The sequence below is a fragment of the Phymastichus coffea genome, unplaced genomic scaffold, assembly GCF_024137745.1.
Source record: "Phymastichus coffea isolate CEN01 unplaced genomic scaffold, Cenicafe_Pcof_1.1 PCOF00114, whole genome shotgun sequence".
NCBI classification, from domain to species: Eukaryota; Metazoa; Arthropoda; class Insecta; order Hymenoptera; family Eulophidae; genus Phymastichus; species Phymastichus coffea.
In genome coordinates, this window is record NW_026706925.1 from 672,303 (window position 1) to 698,888 (window position 26,586).

At 33.4% G+C, this 26,586-nt stretch overlaps 2 protein-coding genes across 2 annotated transcripts; both read left to right on the plus strand.

The window, feature by feature from the left end:
• Positions 1-254: 254 nt before the first annotated feature.
• Positions 255-15,340, plus strand: LOC131670729 (uncharacterized). The gene is made up of 6 exons (XM_058946595.1): positions 255-374; positions 719-2,178; positions 4,951-6,464; positions 7,677-8,942; positions 13,047-14,655; positions 14,789-15,340. Exons 2-6 carry the CDS (start codon positions 1,015-1,017, stop codon positions 14,804-14,806), a joined length of 5,571 nt encoding a protein of 1,856 aa, XP_058802578.1. The 5' UTR covers positions 255-374; positions 719-1,014; the 3' UTR covers positions 14,807-15,340.
• A 1,770-nt stretch (positions 15,341-17,110) lies between these two features.
• LOC131670730 (serine/threonine-protein phosphatase 6 regulatory ankyrin repeat subunit A-like) lies at positions 17,111-18,940 on the plus strand. Its single transcript, XM_058946596.1, has one exon. It carries the CDS (start codon positions 17,111-17,113, stop codon positions 18,938-18,940), a length of 1,830 nt encoding a protein of 609 aa, XP_058802579.1.
• The last annotated feature ends 7,646 nt before the right edge of the window (positions 18,941-26,586 follow it).

The following is a 26,586-nucleotide window of genomic DNA, read 5'->3' on the forward strand; positions in this document are numbered from 1 at the left end:
TTCAGGGTCACATGAAAATGTCAATAGCCACGGTCAAAAAGTATATACCCTCTAAAAAAAGTCTAATTTTAGTTGAATCTACAGGAAGAGACGTGCATGCCGAGGGCGAATTAGTTCCTGGCACGCGCGTCAATATCGTGAACGCGATCCTGAAAAAAGGTTGCTATTGGTCGGTCTGTCGCGCATGGGGTTGTGAACCGCTGTTGGGGAGAAAACCGACCATGCGACGCTTCGTTTTAGTGCTATACAAGCATCGCCGCCGCTCGCAACATAAGCTTTTCTTGTGATACACAAAAGAATAATGCTGCAAAATGAGATATCGACGACGAGGAAAACGCCCGATGAAGGAAGCGATCCTTCAAGATCGTGAGATGGTGAGTTTAGTGTAGATGCTGTTTATTTAAAAAAAAACAGAAGCACGATCAATTGTGAAATTGATTGTGAATAAACATACTAGTCTATCATGCATAGTACGAAAATCTCACGCACTCATTTTTAATTTATACACCTATTGTAGAAAACTGAATAAATACATAATAAATACATAATTTTTTTCGCGTATATTTGGGGATTATTTGTACGTCTCAAGAGTTCATATTAAACTTGTGTGAATAAGTTTGTATATAATTTGTTTCGCGTAAATATAAGGACATTTGGAACTGGCAAAACTTATCGAATTAAAATAAAATAAGGCGATAATATGAAATATAATTTTCAGAAGAGAGCCGAGCAGAAAACGGTAAAGAGCAAATGGATGGCGAACAATTGAAAAGTAAGAGTAATTGAAAGGACAAAGAATACTGGAAATAGAATATATACAAGCGTAGCATGAAAAATTGATCAGTGGCGTGCACGCCCAGTGTGCCATGGTCACAGGCAAGTGAGTCATAAAGCGACCTTTACACGTGCGAAGGTACAATGTCAACATCGGAGCCTTGGACAGAGCGTGTAGGATCTTAGCCTAGAATTCCGCAGCCATTGATCGACGTAGCTTCCACAGGCGGATCGCGCGCGATGAATTTGTTCAGTCCGAAGAAGAAGAAACTCGACGAGATCAGTCAGTCGAGGAAACTGATCTATGCCACTTGCAACGGATGGACGAACTCGGTGGTGGAATTGGCCAAGAGCGGAGTGGATGTGAACGTCGAAATCGAAAGTGGAATAAGACCGCTGCACATTGCCGCGGTATCGGGCAATAACGCGACGCTCAAGGCGTTGATTCGATGCGGAGCCGAGGTGAATTGTCGGGAAAACAATTACCTGTCGACCCCTCTGCACTTTGCCGCGGTAAAAGGGAACGTGGTGAGCGTGCAGGACCTCATCAAATTGAATCGAGAGATGGCCGACCGAGGCTGCAGCTTTGCCGGCGAGATATCGCTGTCGGACAGCAGAACCTATTCGGCAAGTTACGAGGCTGTGATTCTGACGCTGGCGAGGAAGGGAGCCGACTTGAACGCCAAAGACGCCCACGGAAAGACGCCGCTGCATCTCGCCGTGCATTATCGTAGCGACGCGGTGAAAACGCTTCTGGGACTGGGCGCTGAGGTGGACGCACAGGACAACGCAGGACGTTTGCCTTGGCATTACGCTCTAGACTATAACAATTGCGAGGGCCTGCGATGGCTGCTGGCGTTCGGCGCAGACATCAATGACATCAATATGTTTTGCCAATTCGAACTCGACAAGATCAAGTACATTCTGACGCATTACTCGGACGTAAAGTATCTGCTGTTCGAGCAACTGACCAGGCTGCAAGCAGCCGGACTCTTCATCTCGAGGGTTTACGCTGCGCACCTCTCTAGCACGGAGATATCGCAGAGTTACTACAACGAGTGCGTCGAAGAGGTGAGGAGAATGGAGTTCTACGAGATCGACGATGGCGTGTCGTTGTTTGATCTACTGCACATGAGTCCCAGGCACAAAGTTGTCTACACGAAAGCTTCGGATAAGACCAAGAGTATGCTGATCAAGTTCGAGACGGAGTTTCCCAATTATTATGGCATCATTCGTGCGAGCTTCTTCGACGAGAATAAGAGAAAGCCGTTGTTAGATAAGGCTAAGTCAGCCTGGTATCATTTAACTAATATCAACTTGCCTGATATTTGCGTTGAGCATATATTGAGCTATTTGAATAGTTGTTATTTGAAAATTATGATCGAGGCTGCGAAAAATTGCGAAGCACTGGAATAATTTTTATTTAGCGTGTATTTTTTAGCGTCTAATCATATTAGCTTTATTAGTCAGCTTCTGATATCGCCTTCATTTCAATAATATTTCTAGTCATCAAATTTTTCAAACTTTTCAGGGACTGCTAACTATGTGATTTTTTCTAAAATCAGCATCATCAAACAGTCGAATGCTATAGCGTAAACGTTCATACTACGTAAGAAAGACAGATATATTTATATCAATCCTTTTCTTGGAGTGTTTGTTAAGCGAAAAACAAATTTTATAACGAGAAAATCAAAGATTGTACTTTTACAAATATGCTTAAAGCGCCGAAAAAAATTATATTCTAAAATATTTGTGAAATATCTTTATGGTCATTGACGCTGTTTAAAAACAAATATAGTATTTTTTTAAATATTTAAATCCTATCTGTTCCTAAGTCCTTGACATACTGTGTCATCCTGCTCAATTTTCACTATTCTTTGTTTATCCAACGTACAAAAAATACAAAATTATATTAAATTATCGTAATTTCAATAATGAAATTTTATAATTGACTTAACTTTATTAAAAACTACTGCTCCGTTTGCACTTGATTTCAAGACTATTATTTTTGAAAAATAAATTTTAAATTACTAGATCTGGCAAATAAAATTAATTTTTATCAAAACATTTGTTAGTTTTAATGAATTTGACACTTTTGGTAATTCGGTAAATAAAAAATTTTACAATGGGTAATTGACAAATTTAAATATCATATAAGTCTCGCAGTACAATGTTATTTAAAAGTTGAGATAAACGTGATTGATTCACGTGTAGTTTAATTGTCACAGAGCTGTTCACACTTTGTAGTTTCGCACATCGCACTGTATACTACCAGCGTAGTCGGTAACTGACAACCACTGTCTCATTGTTGTGCATAGCAGCTGACACTCTGCCAGCTGCTTAGCCTCTTAGGGTGCTCTTACATGGGAGCGGAAAGCGGACAGAGCGGCAGCGGACAGCCGATTCGAGTGGACAAAAAGAGAAAGTTTTGTCCGCTAGCGGACAGACGCTCTCCGCTGCATCCCTAGCCGGCGTCTTGCGTGGAACATCCCTCTTCCCCCTCTCCTCTTATTTATAGCGTCCCTTTCTATTATTCTAAACATGATATAATTATAATTTTCTCGACAATATTATTTTATATGTCGTATATATATATGTTATGTATACACATGTATATATAACGTATATATGTAAGAAAATTATAATTATAGCATGTTTAGAATAATAGAAAGGGACGCTATAAATAAGAGGAGAGGGGGAAGAGGGATGCACCACGTAAGACGCCGGCTAGGAACGTAGCGGAGAGCGTCTGTCCGCTAGCGGACAAAACTTTCTCTTTTTGTCCGCTCGAATCAGCTGTCCGCTGTCGCTCTGTCCGCTTTCCGCTCCCATGTAAGAGCAGCCTTATTATACGTGCCTTCATTTTGTATAATGATTACATATTTAAATAATCATGAGTACAGTTCCGAATAATTATACTGTATCATGCTGATTATTGTTAGTAAAAATTATAAGATAGCATGAAGACTTTAACAACAGTAGTTCTGGACTTTTTAAGAGTGTTTCTAGCCGTTGTGTGAGCGCCATCTTTGACGCCGTATGGTTAAACGGTAAGTTGAGGTTGCGGCCAGTGTTTTTATTTTTAAATCATAGAAACATCTCTGAATTGAATTACTTTGTGAAGGTGTAATTTAAAAAATGAATATAATATTGCTTACTGAAATTGAATAAAAATCATTGTTTACAGTGGATGCTATGTTAGTATAGTCAGTTATATACAATGTATATAGTAATAATTTTAAGCTACATAGATAGACTATCATAAAAATAAATAAAATATCTTATATGTTAATTACATATGATCTATTGATAGATTTTCCGTATTTTCTACGTAATTAATACAATAGCACGTGAGATTTGTTTATGATAACCACATTAAAAACTCTCCAATTAAAGAAAATTTAATTTACTTGAAAGGATGGGAATTTAAATTTATTTAATCTTATTTAGTTATAATGGACAGATTTTATGAACATTTTTGAAAATATTCATGTCTTTTAACAAAATAATTGGTGCATATTTAAATATTGGCAATAAAAATGTCATGAATTTTTTTTAACAAATGTTTATAATTTTTATATTATAAAAAAAGTTCATTTTTCCTCAAAAGTGCTTGTTTTCATGTGTTTTTACTGTTTTTCCTACGGATTTGATAATAAAAAATGTGTAGTCTGTTGTAAGAGACGTCAATGCACCTTCTTTTATTGCTTATGAGGTGTCTTATACACAACAGATCACGCACTTTTTATTATCGATGCCGAAAAAAAAAAGATAGAAAAAAAACAAACATTTTTGGGAATAATGCACTTGTTTATAAAGAAATTATAAGCAGTTGTTAAAAAAAACGACAATATAGTTATTATCAACAGTTTCATGTTATTACGAGTATTTAAAAACATGTTCATCAAATTATCTGTAACAATCGCCGAAAGAAAACTTCATTTTTTTTATTTATTAGTAATATCTAAAGAACTGTTGTATTGATTTAAAATCAATTTGTCGTAACTCAAAAACTAACCGGAATATAGTTAAAAAATCTATAATCACAAAATAGTGTCCATTTTGTCCCAAGTGGGCTTGGGAGTTTGAAAATTCTTCTTGCTTTATTTAATCATTATAATATTAATTTATTTTTCAGAATCAACGTTTATTAATAAGAGCAATATCGTTTGAAAGATGACAAATAACAACATCAATTCCAGAGTACGCGTTAAAAACGGACGGAAACTTCTTGGCCTCTGCAAGGAGTTGAAAAGGTGGACAGAAATTAATTCGCTTTTAAACGAGAATAGTGACATAAACCTCACAAATCCATTAGGTCGCTCAGCACTTCATTACGCATCGGAAAAAGGATGTCTCGATCTCATTACAAAGCTAATCGAGCTTGGTGCAGACATTCACTGCCGCGAAAATGAACGCGGATACACTCCATTGCATTTTGCAATATTTAGTAGTAAAACACCTGTAATCAAGCTTTTACTTGAGGCTGGAGCAGATGTCAATGCTGCAGCTAATCACGGTGTTACACCGTTACATTTAGCTGCTCGATTAGGCCCTATCAGTCTAGTAAAGTATTTGATAAAAGAAGGTGCAGACGTTAATGCAAGAGAAAACGTTTTCGATTTCACGCCATTGCACATCGCTACCTACAATAACGGTGACGAAATTTTAGAGGTACTGATAAAAAAAGGCGATAGCGATGTCAATTGCGCGGCTCACGAAGGACTAAGTCCATTGCACATAGCCTCGATGTCAGGTGCAATTAAATGTGTAAGAAGACTTATTGAAAATGGTGCCAACGTTAATTGCAAAATGAATAATTCTCGAATCACGCCATTGCATGTAGCTTCGATGAATGGATTTTTCGGAAGTATACCTGGCCTCACGGAATTCTTTGAAAGTACGGACGACGATGCCAAGCATATACTCGAAAAAATTGTACCTTGGAAGCATCTGGAAGACGAAGATTACGAATCTGTTGTGAAGGTATTGATAGAAAGCGAAGGTGATTTACAGGCCAAAGATATTTCGGGTGCGACTCCACTCCACTTCGCAGCACGTCATCAGAGCAAAGTGCTCAAAACACTACTGAAGTACGATGCTGATGTAATTGCTCAAGACAATATCGGTCGATTACCTTTTCACGAAGCAATGGAACATGGTGTTGGATTAGATTGGCTACTAAGATATGGTGCAGATATCAATGATATAGGTGAATCTTGCGCGGATTGTATGGAAGTTATCATGAAACGATGTCGATTTAAGTATCAATTACTCGAACATTTTATCAAACTGATCGCCGCTGAATTACCCATTGCCGATGTTTACAGACCTTACATAGAGGAAAATTACTACAAAAGCTTTTTAAACGAATGTATGAAAGAGGTAAAGAAGATGAAAAGCCTTGAAATTGAAGATGGTTTGACATTCTATGATCTGTTGCATTCTGTTGTAAGCCCGCAATCGAGTTATGAACTACCTTATAATCTTGAGTTTAAATTTCCGAAATATCATGGGATTCTGCGAGCGGGTTTTATTGCACCACTTAAAAGAAGGCAGCTACTTGATTCAGCTAGACTCGCTTGGTATCACCTGACTAATGTCAATTTGCCTGCTATCTGCGTGGACCTTATGCTTGGTTTCTTGAAGACTTCCGATTTGAAAATTATTGTCAGAGGAGCAAGAAGAATGTCAGCGTTGTAGACTTAATTTTTGTGCGATTCAATATTTTTCAAGAAAATAAATTTGTACATAAGTTAATAAAGAGCAATAAGTATTTGTTTATAAACTTGATTATATATGCCTTGTTATGTTTGCTTAAACAACTTGTAATTATAATTTACAAGCCATAACTTTTCATTGCAAGCGACTTGTTTGAAAGTTAGTTTAATAGGTTTTAATATAAAGCAAAAAGTACTTCGAAAGCTCAAAAACACATCTAAACAAGTTTCAATATCAGAGTGTACTTATAAGTAAATACAAATTCAAAGAATATAAACTGCATGGCAATATATAACTTTTTTAATTTAAAAAACAGAAATATTAAATTTCTGTAAATACAAATTTTTTTTATAAGTTATTTTATTATTTTAAACGCTATTCTCGAAAATTGTAAGAATATAATTACAAATTTTATTGAAATTTTAGCAAGAATTTTCGAGTATTAGGATAAAAAACATTCGATTCAAAATAAGAAAAAAAGTGATATTATTCTTAATTCTGTACAACAAGGACTTATGGCGCATAATAAGCCAAACAAATTAAAAATAAAAACTGTCTTCAAGCGAGGACAAACTAATTTTACAAGCGATTCCAACAACTGACGTCTTTATCAAAAAGTCCCGTATTTCAACGGTCTGGCGCAATTCTCCGGCTCTTCAATTTGAAATTCGAGCAAGTGGCGTTGAGGTTGATAAAAATATACAAGGCACTTCCACATTACATACACATCACGCAATACAAAATAAATGTTCATCACGCTGAAATATTGTTTCTTGGCAGAAAATAAAAGGACGCTTCAATTCGAAATTCAAATATAAACTAGAAAAGATGTGGAACTAATTATCGAGTATAAATTCACAAAGAATGATAGAAGGGAGCCAAAAGTTTTACTACAGTACAATACGTTTTTAATTCACTCATCCGCTATATAGGTACGCGTGTATCAACTCTACAGTACAGTCCATTTACCCGTGATATCATAACTATTAATTTCGTTACCTGCGCGTGCGTTGAAGGGCGGCAGTCGAAAAAATATGCGTACAGTGCGTGGGTAGGTTGAGTTGTCCGATATACAGTCGTGTCAGGTGAGTCAAGCCAACGTGAAATAAAGCAAATGAGGGGCGTAATTGTCTAACTGTTTGGGTATTTCGCCGTGATAACCCATGAAAAATGGTGAATAGTCGTTTCAATCTGAACAAAAGTTTTCTCCATCGTCTGCGAAAATTGTACAAAAAGTCAGCGACAAAAAACGACGAAGAATCAATAACAGCCATGACCGTGCTCAATCAAGATTTAATACCCGACTTCCATTCGGCTTCCTTAGAATTGAATCTCGCGAGGAAACTCAGTCCACACGTGTGCACCTTCACATCGTTACATTTGGCCGTGTTCACCGACGCTACGATCGCCGACTTGAGATGGTTGTTGATCGAGGAAGACGTTAATGCCGTGGCTTACAACGACATGACTCCACTGCACATGGCATTGTGTTTGAAACTGAACCCTTTGGAAATGGTCAGGTGTTTGATAGAACATGGTGCAGATGTGAATTGTCGGATGAGGAGTTCTCAATTCACGCCGCTGCTGATTGCCGTCTACGTAGATTGTCGCGACGCTTTAGAAGTGCTCATCGCAAGTGGAGCTGATGTAGATGCATCGAGTGACGAAGGCTTGACTCCGTTAATTTTAGCTTCGGCACTGGGCAACCAAGACATGGTGAAGATTTTGATTCAGTGCGGTGCTAATGTTAATTGCAAATTGCAAAGCTCCCAACTGGCACCGTTGCATCTGGCGTCGATGAAAGTCGATTGCGAGCTTCTAAACCAAATTATTCGTTCCGGTCGAGAATTATCGAGTGGCGAGGATATGATTATTATGGATATGGAGAAAAGTCGCATCGTCGAAGGAGGGCGCGAGCAAATTGTTACTTGCCTTTTAGATAATGGAGCTGATATACACGCTAAAGATGTGTCAGGTAAAACAGCACTTCATTTCGCTGTTCAATACGAAAATTTCTGTGTTGAAACACTTTTGAAGTTTGGCGCTGACGTCAACGTTTGCGACAATAATGGCCGTTTGCCTTTGCATTATACAATAGATAATCGACAAGCTTATAATTTAGAATGTTTACTTAAGTACGGTGCTGATATTTACAATATAGAACAGGTCGATCGATTGGCTCTTCGTAAAACTATCGAAGGCAATAATGGACCACCAATGTTATTAGTCTTTGATGCGCATATCAACGCTGTCTATGAGGCGTGTAGAATCAGCACGGAACGAACTGCAATTTTCCAAGATTTACTGGAGCAACGTATACTCGAGTATTTGGTGAAAATGGAAGCAGCTAATTTACATATCAGCGATAATTCGAAAAATTTAATCGATGAATTTGGCTTTGATCATTTTTACGTTGAGTGTTTGAAAGAAATTGACAAGATGAAAATGTATAAAATTAAACGTAACTTTTCAATTTATGACTTGTTACACATGAAGCCGAAGCATCGATCGCGTTTCATAAAAAATTGTAATATACCAAATAATTTTGAATCGAGGTTTCCTATCTATTGGGATGTTTTTGAAGCGAGTTTTTGCAAGGGTAAAAAAAAAAGAAAATTGTTAACGGGGAAAAAGTTTTCTTGGTATTGGGTTACTAAGGGAGAAATACCTGATATTTATGTTAAAAATGCACCTAATCGTTTGAACAGGACTTTGAATGTTATGAGCAGTTATTGGTACAGAGAAGTATAGACAATTATTGTAAATACTACATCATATTCATTCTTTGAGTATGATGATTTTTGGCAATTCACGGAACATATCATATTTTTTGCGAGCTCACTATTGCATTAAAGAAACACAAGTGCATAAAAAATTAATTTAATTATTAATAACATCAGTCCAATATAGTGTATTTAATAATATAACCAGATAGTATTGAAACATTTGAGTAAATTATTATAGGTTTTCTTAAAAAAATAGTGATTTTTTTTATACATGTTTAATTGAACAGTGTAAGATTAGATCAAATATAGTTTTCTATAATCTAATAAAACAGTTAGCGCATTTATTTAAAGTATTCAAATGCTAATTTGCATAGAGTTAAATAGAATTTTATTTAAGGACATTTATTTGCTATTTATAGAGTGAAAATTAATCAATTTAATTTGTAATCGATAATCTTTTCAGTATTTGCCATGTGAAATTCTTTAGAATAAAAAACTGTGAAAATAATATGGCAAAAGGATCGTATGTCTAATTAAAAATTGAAAGATTGTCCTTAAAAGTTTTCTGCAAGTTAAAAAGTCATTTGCCATTGTTGTGCCTGAAAATAAAGTAATTCCTGTATATATAAAGTTGATTTCAAAAGGAAATCGCAAAAATGTAAGCGAGCTTAATCGTTCAACTTATAAATCTAAATAATTAATTATATTATCTACAAAAGTTGTGTTTTTGAGACAAAATTTGAGGATTGAATAAACTTGAATGTTTCCAATGAAATGTAGTATATATCGCTGTATTTTTGACACGACTGTATACTCGTAGTGAACAGTACATTACTTAATTATATTGTGGAAATGTAGACTCTTGTCTTCTTTAAGACTTAGACCCGAGCGAAATTGACATGAGCAGGAATTCAAAAAATTTCAATGTGGATATGAGGATCAGAGTTCTTCTGGCGTTAACCAACATTCGGGACGTACGCGCTAAGAAGCAAACGCAAACTGTCTAACCAATTTTTAATCAGTGCAGTTGGCTACTTGTCCTATATATCAAACTTTTATCAAGGCTCACCCCTACGTCAGTTTCGTGTAATTATAGTATGGTTATCACCTAAAAATTTGTTAGCCCTGAATAACTCCAATATTGTAAGCTATAATACTATGTCATGTCGCAAAGTGCATTGCTACTTATATTTTGTTCATATTATTCAGAGGTTCTCAAAGTGCAGGAGATAATACTTTGATTTTTTTTTCTGTTAGTTTAAAATTTGTATGATTTTTATTATTAGGTATATTTGAAGTATAAAACGATTCGAAAATACGTAGTATAAAATAGAATTTATAAATAACAAAAACTATGACTCATATTGTCAATGTGTTCCTTTATATTTTCATTTTCAGAAAAGGATGAACAAACGTATTGAATTATATATTTTGCTTTCATACGAAGAAAGCTTTGTATTTATTTTGTTCTTCGAAATTTTTTATTTAGCTATACTATTTCTAAATATAGGAGCCGTACGCATAAAGTGCACTTGCATAATAACAGCTTTAGCGAAGATGAATGAAAGCATAAGGAGCCTTTTGATCGCCCCTTATACGACCCGAGCTATGAGCGCGATCTCTTTCATTCTTATTTGTAATAAAAACTCTTAAGGTTAACTTCAATTTATTCACTTCGCACACCCAATCCCATTGATTCCAATAAGCTAAAAACAGAATTCGTGACAAACGTGTATTTTTTATTGGTTAAATTTTTAATATCTGGCACTTATCGGTTTTCGGAAATTAATAGTATGATTCTATAATAAAAATTGGAATTGAGTTTTAGCCAGTCAAGGCTTTGAATGTCATATTAGCATACCTAAAATTACTTTTCAGAATTTTGTTTATTTATTAATAGACAATAAACCTGAACATTTTATATCTGCTACTGCTCGGTTTCGGCAAGAAATAATATGATTCTATAATGAATATTCGAGTTGAGTTTCAATAATTCATGGCTCTAGTAATTCTTTTAATTCCATTGTTACACATAAAATATGAATTAGAATAACTTTTTGTTAGGTACTCGTAATTTTTATGTTTATATAAAAAATTTCAGCTTTCAAGATAGGTGCGCCCGAAAAAAGCAACACATTGATTTTTGCATTGAGCAACTCCAGATAAACTGAGTGCTTATGTTGCACGTCAGTATCAAGTGCTTGTTAATTGATTTTTACTTGTTCTAAATAATAAGAGATTGAAATAAAAAAAATGAGCTGAATGAAAATTGTTGTTTTGTTAATTTAAAAAAATTTATAACCTAGAATGTTCAAAAAAGCGTGGCAAAGTCAATTTTTTCAACAAATAAAATGTTACCATTAAGGGAACTTGCTAGGACCTCTAAATAAAATTTTGGTACTCATGAGCTAGTAAAATGTATTTCAAAATCTTTGCGATTTTTTTTCGATATTTGACGTGAGATCAAAAGTGAACAAAATACGTTTTAGATAATACAATTTAAAATGTTGGTTTGAAAAAAATAAGAAGAAACGTTCGGTTGTATTCGTGGTGCATACCGCTTTGCAAATTGTCCGTTTCTGTAGATTACTTTTCATCAAAGATGTAAAACTTTAAACTTTAATATTGTGCTTGTGGGGGGCGAGGGAGGGGTAAAAGTACATACCCGGCAGTTCATACAGAACCTCCTTCTTTTCAGACGGCAAGAAGTTAATTGAAATAATAAATACGAAAATAGCTTACTTACAGCTAACCCCTGAGTTTAAATAGCTATCTTTTGCACTTCCTGTATTATTTTTCGACTTGTCAGTGCGCACGTGTGCAAAGCAGCTGACTGCGTCAATATCGCTCCCGTATTTTGAAAAACACGCATTGCTATTGGCTCTCGTTTTACGAATGCGCGTGCGTCGGATGTAGTTGCCACAGTTGTAGCTCTCCGTTGTCATCAATGATATGGTAATGTGCGTAACACTTTTTTGCCAAGTTTTTTTGATAAATGTAAAAATTGAAAAGAATTCTGAAAATTCTTCGTTCTAGTTATAAAAATCTGATTGGAGATAAAGAGCCGGAGCAGCATATTTGAATGAACAAAAATGGGCTGAAATATGTGTACACAATCGGAGCGAGGAAGCTTTATTTATTTATGTTTGACGTGAGTTTGAACAATATTCGAAATCTCTATATCTCCACATTATCACGAGGAAACTGGCTGCACTTTTCAATAACTGTTTACTAGCTAATATATTTTATTGACAATGAACAATTTCGAGGTTATCCATTAATCTTTGTGTAGATATTGTTTATTTATTTTTTGTTCCATTATTAAATGTTTAAAAATACTGTGATCGAATAAATTAAAGCTAAAAGTATAACGTACTTCTGAAGTCAAATTTATTTGATTGAAATGCATAACACAGTTTTTTATTAAATATTACTATGTAATTAATATTTACTTTATTTTTGTAAAATATAAGTTCAATGTTTATGTTATTTCAATATTCTTAATTCTGTCTTTGCAAAAGAAAGTTTACGAGCCAAATTTTTTATCCGCTCAAACAAAATCAACGCGACTTCAAATTAATAATATATATTTATCATCAAATTACCTTTCAATATTTATTTTAAAGCAACATATAAGTATTACGAGGAGTTTTATATATACACTATAAACACATATATATTTGTTCAAGGCAGATGTTATCATAAAAACGATAAAAAACGTGGCAACTTATTACGTTTGACCAATTGACAGGTAAACTCCAGAGATCAACTGTAATAAATGAAATATTTTTTGTTACAGGATAGCTTTTGTTTAACGCATCCTTGATTAAGAGATAAATGTAATATCTCACATCCGAAAATGGCAGAAGGTACCGTCGACACGGACAATCGCATAGACGGCAACCAAAGACTGGTTCAACTGTGTAAAAAGCCATGGATCCAAGATGACGAAGAGTCAATAAAAATAATTTCAGAAATGGAGGAATTGCTGGTGCAAGAAGACATCGACGTGAACGTCGTTGATAAAGATGGGCAATCGGCCCTTCATTACGCAGCGCAATCAGCTCGCATCCACCTAATTGACGAGCTGATCCATCTCGGCGCAGACGTTCACCGTAGAGAAAACAAACGTGGTTTCACAGCATTGCACTTCGCAGTTCTCTCCGGCACCATAAAATCAGCCGTGGAGCTTCTTTTGGCAGCTGGAGCGGACGTCAACGCCGAAGCTGATTTCACTGTCACTCCTTTGCACATTGCATCGTTTATAGGCCCAATGGACGTACTTACGTGTCTGCTCGAACGCGGGGCTGATGTGAACCGGCGCGAAGCAATTTTTAAATTCACCCCGCTACTCATTGCAACTTACCACGGCAGCAGTGAAATTGTGGATCTGCTGATCAGCAAAGGCGGTGCTAAGGTCAATGCTGCGACCGATGAGAACTTGACTCCTCTGCACGTAGCAGCAATGCTCGGCGATGTGAAAATCGTGAGAACATTGATCAAGTCAGGAGCGAATGTAAACTGTAAACATAAAAGTACTCAGTTAACGCCTTTGCATTTGGCATCGACGAGCGGCCATAACGAAGCTGTCAACGACCTCATAGAAATCGGTCAAGCACTGACGAACGTCGGAAGCAGCGTAATCACGGAAACGATGACGTATTGTTCGATATCGATGGACGGTCGTCAGGCCGTCGTCGACGTACTGTTAAAAAATGGCGCCGACTTGCAAGCTAGAGATAATTCCGGCAAGACAGCTTTGCACTTGGCGACTCGTCATCGAAGCAACGTCATTGAAATTCTTTTGAAGGCCGGTGCTGACATCGACGCAACGGATAAGGACGAGCATGTGCCGTTGCACGAAGCAATAAAAAATAAAAACGGCGAAGGTTTGGCTTTGCTACTTTCGTACGGGGCGGATATCAATGATGTATTCGAGCAGTGCGAGCCTCGACTTGTTACGACTGCGCTTTACGATTACGTACCGTTTCTGTTGCTCGAACATTTCACCAAAATGATAGCTGCGAGATTGCTGATCGCCAATGTTTTCAAGCGCTACATCAGCCAATACGGCTTGCAAGTTTATTACGGCGAGTGCGTAAAAGAAGTGGATAAGATGAGGAATTATAAGCTTGGCAATGAAATTGTTCTTTACAATTTGTTGCACATGAATCCAATGCGTCGCTTGACTTTCATTAAAAATGTACCCGTTAATCTTGAATCTAAATTTCCGAAGTACTGCGGTATTATTAGAGCTAGTTTTTTAGAAGCTAGTAGGAGGAAACCGTTAATACAACCATCAATGGTGGCTTGGAATCGATTAACTGGAATTACTTGGCCTGAAAAATATCTAGTATATTTGCTTGCTTTCCTTGATAATGGGTTACTGAAAATGATTATTAAAGCTGCTGCCATCAAACCTATTGTCAAACAGGTAACGCTTAACTTTTTATTTAATAAACAATCAAATTATTAGGAGATCAAACAAAACTGTTAATTTATAAATTTTTAAATTCTACTCACGGTATAAGGAGAATCATTTCAACACCTAAATCTTGTTATTTCAGGAAACACTACCAAAATAGAAGAGTATAAGTAATCCAATGAGTATCATATTGGATATTTTTTCTACATTGTAAGGCAATTAAAAGCAAGTGTCTTGCATCATAATTATTTTATAGAAGTTTCTTAAAAAAAAAGACTCGTTTTTTGATAATAAAAATGTGATGTTAACGAATGACTTCGACCTCGACGAAGTTAAGAAAAACGAATAAACTTTATTGCATCAAGCGACCGTGTAGGCCGATCTTCTAATGGAGGTACTACTAATACTACTCCGAAGAGATGTAAAAGTGAATTGCTCCGACAAAATTTTAAGGCCACTGACACTTGCATGTAGTGAAAAATTAAGATTGAATCATTTCAGATTTGAGAAACTGAATTCAAAATTAAAGTTTTGTGAACGTTCAATTGTAAACCAAAATCTTTTGGGTATATACGTTCCGATTGCTTCATTTACAATTACCGGTTTTGACACCATTAGTCAAAGCTAATTTTCATTACACGAACAATTAGTTTACAAAAATTATTTTCTTTGAATTACCTAATTGTAAATAGTAAATCTGTACTTAATGAAATTTTTATACAATTTTCTTATGAATTTGTATATTTTCTTAATATATTTAAACAATATAATTTCTCTAGTGATGTGTTTAAAAATATTTTTGAATAAAAATTCTAATTTGATCAATTTTTAATTTAATTTAATTTAGCCTTATTTAACCTTAGTATCTACAATATTAAATTATTATGACATGCGATTGACAAATATGAATAATACAGTTATTTAACATAACATGAAAATAAAATAATACTTAATTTAAATGCAACAAAATACCTCCTTCATTCTCATACACAGTAAAGTAAGTATCTACTTGATTATACCAATAAAATGTTATTATTGGTGGTTTATTAATCGAAAAATTTAATAAATTTCAATACAATATTTAACTATACAAACCGCTATTTGAAAAATTGATAAATAACTATTTATAAAGTGGTTGAAAATTATCAGTGCCTGGATAATTGATAAAAAAAAATTGCACATGATCCTGGTACATGAAGTGAAATCTCCAATAATATAATAGTATTAATTATTTAGAATACCATATTATATAATATCACTTCATTATTATTTTTATCGATGAATAATATTAGTAGAGATACAATTGTGCATTTGAACATATTTCTACTTATGAAATAGTATTAATTAACGAATACGAAGTTTTAGATTTCTTTTGCAAAAATTCTGGTACAAGCTATATTAAAGTTAAGTAGAGTAAAACATTTAATGATTTATTCGAAATTGCGAAAAATTGATACGGAGAAAATTAATAAATTGAAAAAACATTTCATTAAAGATACTCATAAAGAACATAAAAGTAAACATCTTATTCTGAAAAAATAAAATGTATTTATTTTTGAGTGTGTTAAATAATTCTATCTGCGTTTATTGATTATGAAAATATCAATGATATGGGAAAATAGGTGCCCTCAAAATCAGCGTATCCATGGGAATATCGAACAATCAAGATAATTTAGCTTTTATTCGCATGAAAAAAATGAAATATTGTAGTTATTTGAAAAATGTTAATGGAGTGGTAATAGATTTTAAAGTTGAAAAATAATTTTTATATGTAAATAAGCCAAAACCAAAATAAAATTAATATCTATAACACAGCCAACTTATTATATACAATAGATAAGCCTCATAGTCTACCTCTCAGTCGTGCACGTGTAGTGCGACAGTATACCTTCATTCTTTACGTGTTCTACATTATAAGTTTGAGCTATTTTATAAGATATTCAAAATTAATCTTCCCTAATTTAATTAACTATTGATATAACTGTGTGATATAATAATTTGTGTTTCAAAATAAGGAAGAGTGCATTTTTTAAAACTATTTGTTCGAAGAATCACAAATTAAGCAATAGTACGTAACTGCAAGTTTTATTAATTTTATATATTTATGTAGAATAATTAATTGACAGATAAGTTTGATATTTTAATAAAAACTAAATATTAATCTAAATGAGACAGTTTTTCTAACGTCATTTTTCTCAAAATTTCCTAAAGACGCTTTTTTCATAAATGGCATTATACGATCTTGATGGTTTTTTCTGTCCACTTACTGGAATTTATTTATTTGTTAATATAAGTACATTGTTGAAAAAGAAAGTGTTTTGGAAAAAAGTATTTTGAGCGAGCTTCATGTAAAATGTAAAATTTAATATGTGTAAACAAAATGAATTGAAATTGACAATACTCAATAATTGTAAAATGTTTCCAGATTTCTTACCATTATTTAGGAAAAACTCATAAAATCATCATGTTCACCAGCAATTGGGTCGAAAAGAATGCCAATGATTACGACGAACTTATTTCCGCTATCAATAGAGGCGATGCAAATACTGTAGAATCTATACTGAATAAATGTTCTATATCAGGCTGGGAAGCTAATCCTCTTTACGACGCAGTTTCGTGTAAAAATGAAAGAATCAAGCAAATGATGTGCGATCACTACAGAAAATTTGACAGATACAGTGTGATTGTATTGAAAAAGATAATCAACGACTGGGATAACTTCACTGCCAGAGATAAAAAAATCTACGAAACGATTATTTACGAATTGACTGTCAACAACGACAATATAAGTAAGAACAACATGAGTGGATCAGTGCTTGCCCAAGCATGTGGATCGGGTACCATCGACATTGTCAAAGTATTAATAAAGCAAGGAGCAAACTTGAACTTTACGGAAAAAAATTCAAAAATAGCACCACTGCACGTAGCCATACTGAAAAATCAAGCAGCTATAGTAGAGGAGTTGTTGAGAGCAGGAGCCAATGTCAACGTGTCGGACAAAGATGGTAAAAGATCATTGCACTTCGCCGCGGAAACCGGAAATGTAAATATCATGAAAGCATTATTGAGACACGGTGCCAGTCTCGACAGTAAGAATTATAGTTCGAAATGTACACCTTTGTATCTAGCTGTTGAGAAAGGTCACGTGAGCATGGTTGAAGAATTGGTTAAAGCCGGCGCCAGTGTAAGCATACCAGCAAAATGCGAGAAAAATCCGCTGCACCTCGCATCCGAACTGGGATTTTCAGAAATAGCGAAAGTGTTGTTAGCTTACAAAGCTGATCCCAATTGTGAGATCGCTGTCACCCAATACACGCCATTGTTTCTAGCCGTGGAAAAGGGTCATCTAGCCGTAGTAGAAAGTCTGTTGGAAGCTAATGCTCGTGTAAATGCTTTAGCTGCAGATGGCAAGACTCCGTTGTACGTGGGATTAGAATTTGATAGACATGAAATTGTCAACGTGCTGCTTGAACATGGCGCCAACGTACACGTCAGAGATAATACTAACAGCTCAACTCTGTTACACACTGCTGCACGCTATGACAACAAGATTATGATTGAAAAGCTAATTGCTATAGGAGCTGATATTCATTCGAGGGACATATCCGGGAAAACGCCACTTCAAGTAGCAGCTCATCATGGAAAAGAAGCCGCGCAATTGCTGTTATCGTTGGGGGCTGATAAATCCTTGCAAGATTATAACGGACAATTGTCTTTTCACGAAGCTATTCAAAATAATCTCCAAGTAGTAGATTTATTTTTTGATGTGAATGAAGCAAGACAAAGTCATGCTTTTCATGAGTTTGTCAATGATTTTCTAGAAAAATGTCACTGCCCGTTTAATTGTTCTGCAAAATCAAATGATTCTATCGATCGTGTGATGATGCACTTAATAAAGTTCGATGCTATAAATATACAAATTCATGACCATAGTCAGCTAAAATTTCATAAGATTAACGGAAAAAAATATTACGACGATTGTTTAGCTGAAGTTGAACAATTGAAGCAATTTGTTTTAGTCGATGACTCCATATCTCTTTACGACTTTTTGCATATGAAACCAAAACGTAGACTTGCTTATATTGAGCGCATACCAGCTGATCTTGTAGAATATAAAATATACAACCATCTTATTGAAGATTACGTGAATGAAACTATTGAGAGAAAATCACTTTTTGAAATGACCAGAAAAGCTTTGTATGAAATATCAAATATCTTTCTCCCGGATATCTGCGTCGAATATATATCTGATTTTTTAAGCGTAGAAAATTTAAGAAATTTATGTAATATTTAAATTTTCAAACAAATTCTAACAGTTATTTCGAATGAATTTTTAGAGATTATATGATGCTATTCAAACACTGAAATATGAAGCTAAATCGCTGTTGAAAAAAGTAAAGCATTGTCTTTAAATCTATTAATAATGTAATTCGTGCGAGTCACTGTTTTTCGTGAGAATATTCTGGACATCTTTTTCATGTTATGAGTTATTATTGTACTTGTTTCAACACATCTCCTATGAAGTTATAAAAATAACGTGACAAAAAATACCATGCCTATTGTCTGATTTTTATAAAATACAAATGAAATATGTCCATCACATTATATCGATTCAAAAATGATAGAATAATATGAATGTTATTACAGTAGGTAATCACTTATTTATTCTTCGTGTTAAATGTTTAACCATACGTTTATGTTCATAAGCAAAGTATTACATGTTCGAAATTTCGATTTGTTATCATTACGAGAAAAAAATGTAAAAACTGCTTTATTTATTTGTTTTCGACATAAATTAATACGAGAATCAATAACCCATTAAATTCAAACCGAATCTATTAAGAAAAAAATCACGCGGTAGATATTATTTTCATGTATTAGGAGTCTTTAACACGCACATGATGTAAATTCTAGGTAAAAATGATAACTGTAATAAGAAAAGTAAGCATACTGGAAGAATAACTATTGGAAGAGCAACTATATTATAATTTTCACATAAGTTATAACACAGAAAGAATCCTAATTATTTTTATACTGTTATTAATTCACTATAAATTATTCAAGACTTATGTTCCTATTCATAGCCTAATAAAATGTATATCAATTGTAAAAAATTATTTACAATTTTTTTTAATTCTTTATCTGAATCACAAATAAAATAAGTGCTAAAAAATATTATCAAGAAATTTTTATACTTAGATCTTGATCAATCATTATAAAAATAAGTAGACGCTGTAAATTGCCAGTACGTCTATTTTTAAATAATGAAAAATCAAATTATCAACTGTTACATTCACATTTCCGAGCCTTGTTCTAAAATTAGCCGAACTTTTGGTACACAGAATAACTCTATCAGAATTTTTATTTCTGTTAGCCACTATGATCCCTTAAAAAATCAATGTTAACAATCCAAACTCGCCGGACGGCTACACGAGCCGATCATATCGACGGTGGGAATCATGGACAGGCGACTCTCCTGACCGGCTTGCGGCTATCGAGTTTTCTTACTTACGCCAAAGATAATTTTTAAAACCTGTGCCGTTGTATTTACAAAAGTATCGGAGAGTGGAAAAAAAGCTGTCGGAGAAGAAAAAACCGTCGCTTATTTCTGTCGTTTAGGGCGTACTCAAATTCGCCGCTACTCTTTTTGCTCACGTAATTCTTTTTTTTTATTATATGACGTAAATTCCTCGTGGAAAAATGAAAAACAAGCAATTTATCTGCAAATCATGGTCTACAACATAAACAGTTGAAAGGAAGAAAGGTAACATTAATTAGATTTACAGAAATAAAACATCTTAATTAAAATTTGTATTCTACAAGAAAATTTTGCAACTCTCGCCTAAAAAAATATAAACAACTGAAGAAAAAACTAGTTTTTTCGATTATGGAAATTGATAATAAAAGATTTAACCAATTAATCTTAGGCCGAGTCTTACATTCATTGAAAACCTCACCTGTATTTTAACGCTAATATTGTACAAGATAAACAATTAATTATTGTCATGTAACAAATTGTAATAAAAATTAAGAAATAAAAAAATATCCTGATTTTAGTGAAAATTGCTTAAGGCATAATTCTCTACAATTTTCTGCATATAAACCGAAGTGAAAGAGAATTTTTCATTTATTATAACTTAATATTAGGTGTTTATCATAAGACTATCGTACGAGAAAATTTACAAGATTATTGTAATGAAAAAAAAATGAACTTGCATTGTTTCAGCTGACCGAAGCCGATTTGCAAGAATCTCTGGTGAAGTTGCTTAAAGCCGCGGGAAGATGACTTAAAAATAACAGCGGATGCTTGTGCATACAAACGAATATTTCAAAGAAAATTTTCATAAAATTGAAAGGCCGGATAGAATAACGACTTGAGCGCGCGAGCCTACCAGACTAGCCGCCTCTGAGAGTAGGCAATCACCGCTATGCGTTGAAAAACATTTCCGATTAAAAAAACATTAACAAACATTATTCTGGCAAACAAACTTACAGTGAGAAAGTTGTTCATAACGGCTCCAAATATATGCCTAGAAATTGTTAATAGTCTACATATTATATTTTCAAAGATATGGAGCTATATTTACGTATCTATTTGATACGATTATCGCGCGCGTGCTCTAGTAACGCAGTATTGTGAGAAAAACGATAAAATATCTTTCATGCTATGAATAAAACTCTTCAATATAGTAAATATTTATTTTCTTATTATATATTAATTGCAAACAGGTGAAACTTGTGTAACTCTTCAAAGAAATCGAATTTTCTTTTCATATCATTGAAATGAAAATATAAATAAATGATTCAAAATAGTAAGTATCAATTTTTTTTCTTATTTATTGATAATTGTCAGCAGGTAAATCTTATTACACTCTTTGAAAAGTCGAAAATTGTAATTACAATAAAACTCTTCAATATAACAAATATCTATTTTCTTATTATCGATTAATCGTCAACAGGTAAATCTAATTACACTTTAAAAATATCGTAACAATTTTCAGAACTAATTTTTTTCTATCGATTTATTCGATATTCAAAGTTTTATTTATACTTTTCATTTATGATAATTATTTTAAAGTTTCTACCCAAATATTTATTCAAGTACATACTTATGTAGCAACAATAAGTGTTTCAACGAATGAATAACGAAAGTATTTGTGCAAAACGATCTCTGTTAATGACCAGAAAAATATTTACAAAAAATATTTACAGAACTGTAATTTCAGAATAATAAATGAAGACATTAATAATAAAGAAAGACAGCATTGAATTTCCCCGTTAAAAAACAACACAATTTCATTATGGTGAAGAATGTAATAGACAGGTGCAGACGTGGAATCTCCGGAAATTGACGAACTCCACTACATGTATCCGTTAATTTAATAACTATAAAAATGTTTTTGGCGAACTTGATTTTGGAAGAGACACCACTTCTCCGGGTGATAACTAAGATAAAAAAAAGCAGTTATGTACGTGTGTCTCATTGTTGACACTTCCAATGAAAATGAATGTATGCTCATAAACTTTGAAATAGAAACCTCGATATTACGATCATCTGTTCATATTAAATGCTGCAAAATTGCCTCTTGTTATAAACTATATATAATATTGTAAATTTAAATTAGATTGTTGTCGCAAAGATCTAATGAAGAAAACACTGCTATAGAAATAGTTCAGTTGATGTTTTTTAAATTTATCGACATAGAGCAGCTACCGATAATTTACGTGAATAACTGTCTTAAGTGTAATAAATATGAAGCGACAATTGAAGAATGCCGAAATGATTGACTAGTAATATAAATAATGTAATAAGTGCAAAAATAGATATGTGTATTTTTAAGGTTTTATAAAAAAAAAAAAAAGTAAACAAATATAGTATTTATGTTCATATTTTACTTATAACTATCATAGAAATTGATGTAAAGGTATGATCAATAATGTAATAGCATAACTTTTATTGGTTCCAAACACGGATGCTGAGAGAAATAAAAAAATCGAGAAAGCATCTACTCTTACCAAAGTGTGTGATAAAAGTAATAGCACACCTAGGCGATTTCAAAAATAAATTATAAATATTCAAAACAGTCACAGAAAGCTGCCAATTCCAAAACACAATGTGGAAGGGCAATTTTGAGATTCGCGCTTGGCGCAACTGGATCGAATGCCAAATTCGGCAACAGCGCAAGTATATACCTACATAGGAAAACTATATATTTCTTTAGGAACTAGCTCTTGCTCTGATTTAGTTGTGGCACCACGCTGCTTCGTTGCCTTGTCGCCCGCAGTCTGCAACCGACGCCAACGAGGCGACATTGAAGGCGAAGTTCAAGCCAAAAGTCGATTCTCCACATTCCGTAAGTATATTGCATTTCTTATTGTCCTACATTCCTAGAGGAATATTTTAATAGTACATAGCTTCATTTTTTATGAAAATGATTAAGCCGTTTATTTACATTTTCTTTTCAGTCGAATAAATGAAAATTCAGGGGTAATTGCGAAAGAAAGAGTTGAGCGAAATTTCTCTTTACATGACGTGTAAATTGAATCTTGTATCTTTAAATATTAGAAATTTTTAATTGTACTTTTGCAGCGGCATAACAACATACACATGAAGAGTTTCAAATAAATAAATCAACGGTTTTTGTTATATTTAAATATCTGATGTCCTCGTGCATTTTCCTGCTTCAAAAATGTTTTTTACGTTCATTAAATTCATGCGTCCTTCAATTTGTATTCGCAGATGTGAATTATTTTCCATTGATTTGCAAATTTTAAAACTCTGTATAGTGTAAGGTATCTCCATAAAAACACTTTTGACAAAGTAAAAAGTTGCATGAATGCTTACTATAAATTAAATAAATTAAGTAATTAAATAACTTAAATAAATTTTTTAATAGTATAGTCTCAATTACAATATATTAATCTTTGAAATATATTATTTTTTAACGATCCTATTTCAATACCATAAACAAATTTCTATAAAGTAAAATGTTGCATTACTTTATTTTTAAATGCGTTAATTTATTTTTTTAAATAACTATTTGTATCGAAATTGCTTAAATATTGTTTTTAAAGTTTTGAAAGTAGTGAAATCTATCTAAAGACGGTACAAATGCTATAAATTACTTTCAGATGATTTACATAACTTATTAAATAGTAAGTTAACTTAAACATAGCAAACTACATTCAAATAAATAATCTACTGTTCGCAATCATTACAAAAAAGGATGTTATTGATTATAGAGTTTTGAAAGTAGTAATGAAAAAATTTATCTGAAAATAGTACGAATGCTAAAAACTGTCGTTGAAAATAGCTTTCATATTTAATTGTCATAGTTTCAAAAGTATATTTATTTATTAAATATATTATCATAATTACAAATATTACAATATTGGAATATATAGAGTTTTGGAAAAAGTGATAAAATGAAAATAATGGTATAATGTAACTTATACGTTAAATGCTAGTCACCAATAATTTATATAAATTTTATATAACTTGCATTCTTGCCGAGCCTTTTGCTTGATTAAAATATATCGAAATTTTGTATCTGAATAGAATAATTATATAAAATTTACTCGAATTTTAATGTTGTTCCATATTTGATTATATCATAACATATATTTTTAGATTATTGGGTTATTGGTTTTACTTATTACTATTGACTTATCTTCAACCTTTTCTGAAGGTATTAGGTTATAAACATGATCTGATTTACTCAATAAATTATTTCTTATCTTAGATAGCAACAACTGCGAATAATATATCTTTTTTATAGAATCCTGGTTTGGTATTGATACTGTTGGCGAAAAGGTCCGCTTAATTGCCTCGCTTAACAAGAAAACTGAACGCTGTCGCACAACACAAAACATGCACACATACGCTTGAAGTTTGTGGGCCCACCGCAATAGAGATCACCGTAGACTTTTGTTGAGTTGTCTCAAAGGGACAATATTGGACAATATATTACCCTATTGGATTCACAGGAACTCAAAAGATAAGATTACTTTGGTGATTATAAAGTCCAATTGGCCTTTTACCTCTGTACGGAGTTGTTTTAAAACGAAAGCAGCACACAATTTGAGTCGAGGAACAGTGACTCCCTTCAGCGGTACAACGCGATATTTGCTGCAGATCAACCTCCTCGGGATCTGTCCCGTTGAGTCGATTGACCTTAAGAAAATACAAGCGCCGTATTCTTGAACACAAGCATCACAAAAGCCATGTAAATAGATTTGGACAGCATGGGGAGGACAAGGAGATGTCGAGGAAACGAGAAATCAGCCAACGGTGGAAGTTGAGTAGACAAAAGTTTCCACTTAGTATGGACCTCTCGAGGAAGGGAAGTTACTCTTCCCAAGTAACTTCTACCTTCCAACAATCTTGAACAAAGACCTTGATGTAAAGAGTCACTGGGCTTAGAAGTCCAAGAGGATCAAAGATTTTAAACAACTGAGATAACAATTTTCTTTTAGTTGACGTGACTTCTGGGTCGACTTGAGATTTATTGTACTATAATAGGTCATTTTAGCAATTCCAAACAACAAAGAGAGCGTCAGGATGATTCGACGCCCATTTCCGAATGACAAAGCCACCACGGAGAAGCACCGAGATCATTTCGTCGCGAATCTCAATGATCTCTCGAAGAGAATCGGCTCCGGAGTTTACTCGCTCGTCGGAACGGAAACCTCATCTCGAGCAAATTGCTGGATGATACGGATGGCCAGGAAAGGAGCAGCTGCAGTATCGAAAGTGACGGTGTTCAGCTGAAAGCTCCTAATCTGTCCCTGCTGATACCACAGAATTCTCTGGAATCTGCGAACATCTGGGTGAAACAGATGTTTCGCATTATCGAAATTTCAAGATTTTTCACTTTCTTCGTGAATTTTTTGAAATTTCAAGATTTTTCACATTTTACGTCAATTTGACGAAATTTCCTGGTTTTTCAAATTTTACGTCAATTTGATGAAATTTTAAGATTTTTCTCTTTTCTGGTCAATTTCTCTATAACCCAATGACCCAATAAGCCTACAACCCAACCCAAAGACCCAATTTCTCAAACTTTCAAGATTTTTCACATTTTTTGTCAATTTGACAAAATGTCAAGATTTTTCATTTTTTTCGTCAATTTGACGAAATGTCATGATTTTTCACAATTTTACGTCAATTTGACAACAATTCATGATTTTCCAAATTTTTCGTAAATTTATTGAAATTTCATGATTTTTCACAATTTTACGTCGATTTGACGAAATTTCATGATTTTTCAAATTTTTCGTAAATTTTTGGTAATTTCAATAATTTTCACTTTTCTGATCAATTTGTCTATAACCCGAACCCGAACCCAATCCAATAACCCAAGCCAATAACCCAATAGAAATCTTGCAACAAATTTGCGGAACATATCAAAATAAATCTGACTTTTCATAAACTGCCCGCAAATTTTTCTGTGAATCTTTTTATTATTATTAACTGCCTTTACAAAGACGAGATTTTAAATTACTATCAATTAAAACAAAATATTGAGAACAAAATAACCATAACCATAATACTGTATTACATTTCAGAATAAATTAACAAGATGAAAAAGTTCTATCAAAATTCTTCTACTCAATGAAGGCATTGGATACAGATTGGTTTTAGAACTATCAATAGCAATCAAAGTAAGTTTCTCTACATTTATCTCGAATAATTAATAAATCAGATTGTTCATTTACATTTATGTTACATTTTTTAGAGTTCAATAAAATGTTCAAAACTAAAAATAATTAATTAGGTTACTAAAATAATTGAATGGTAAATCAGCGACGCAAAACCAACTAAATTACATAAATAATGAGATTCAATTGATGAATTGACTGCAAATCATGAGCATATAATTAAATGAAGAGTGTACATGAATTCATTTTAAACATAGAATTGAGCGCAACAATGGCCTA

Coding starts and splice junctions, on each gene's coding strand:
- LOC131670729 (XM_058946595.1), top strand. CDS start 1,015: ATGAATTTGTTCAGTCCGAAGAAGAAGAAACTCGACGAGATCAGTCAG. Junction 2,179..4,950: donor AGGCTGCGAAAAATTGCGAA/GCACTGGAATAA, acceptor ATCGTTTGAAAG/ATGACAAATAACAACATCAA. Junction 8,943..13,046: donor GAAATTGACAAGATGAAAAT/GTATAAAATTAA, acceptor AACGCATCCTTG/ATTAAGAGATAAATGTAATA.
- LOC131670730 (XM_058946596.1), top strand. CDS start 17,111: ATGTTCACCAGCAATTGGGTCGAAAAGAATGCCAATGATTACGACGAA.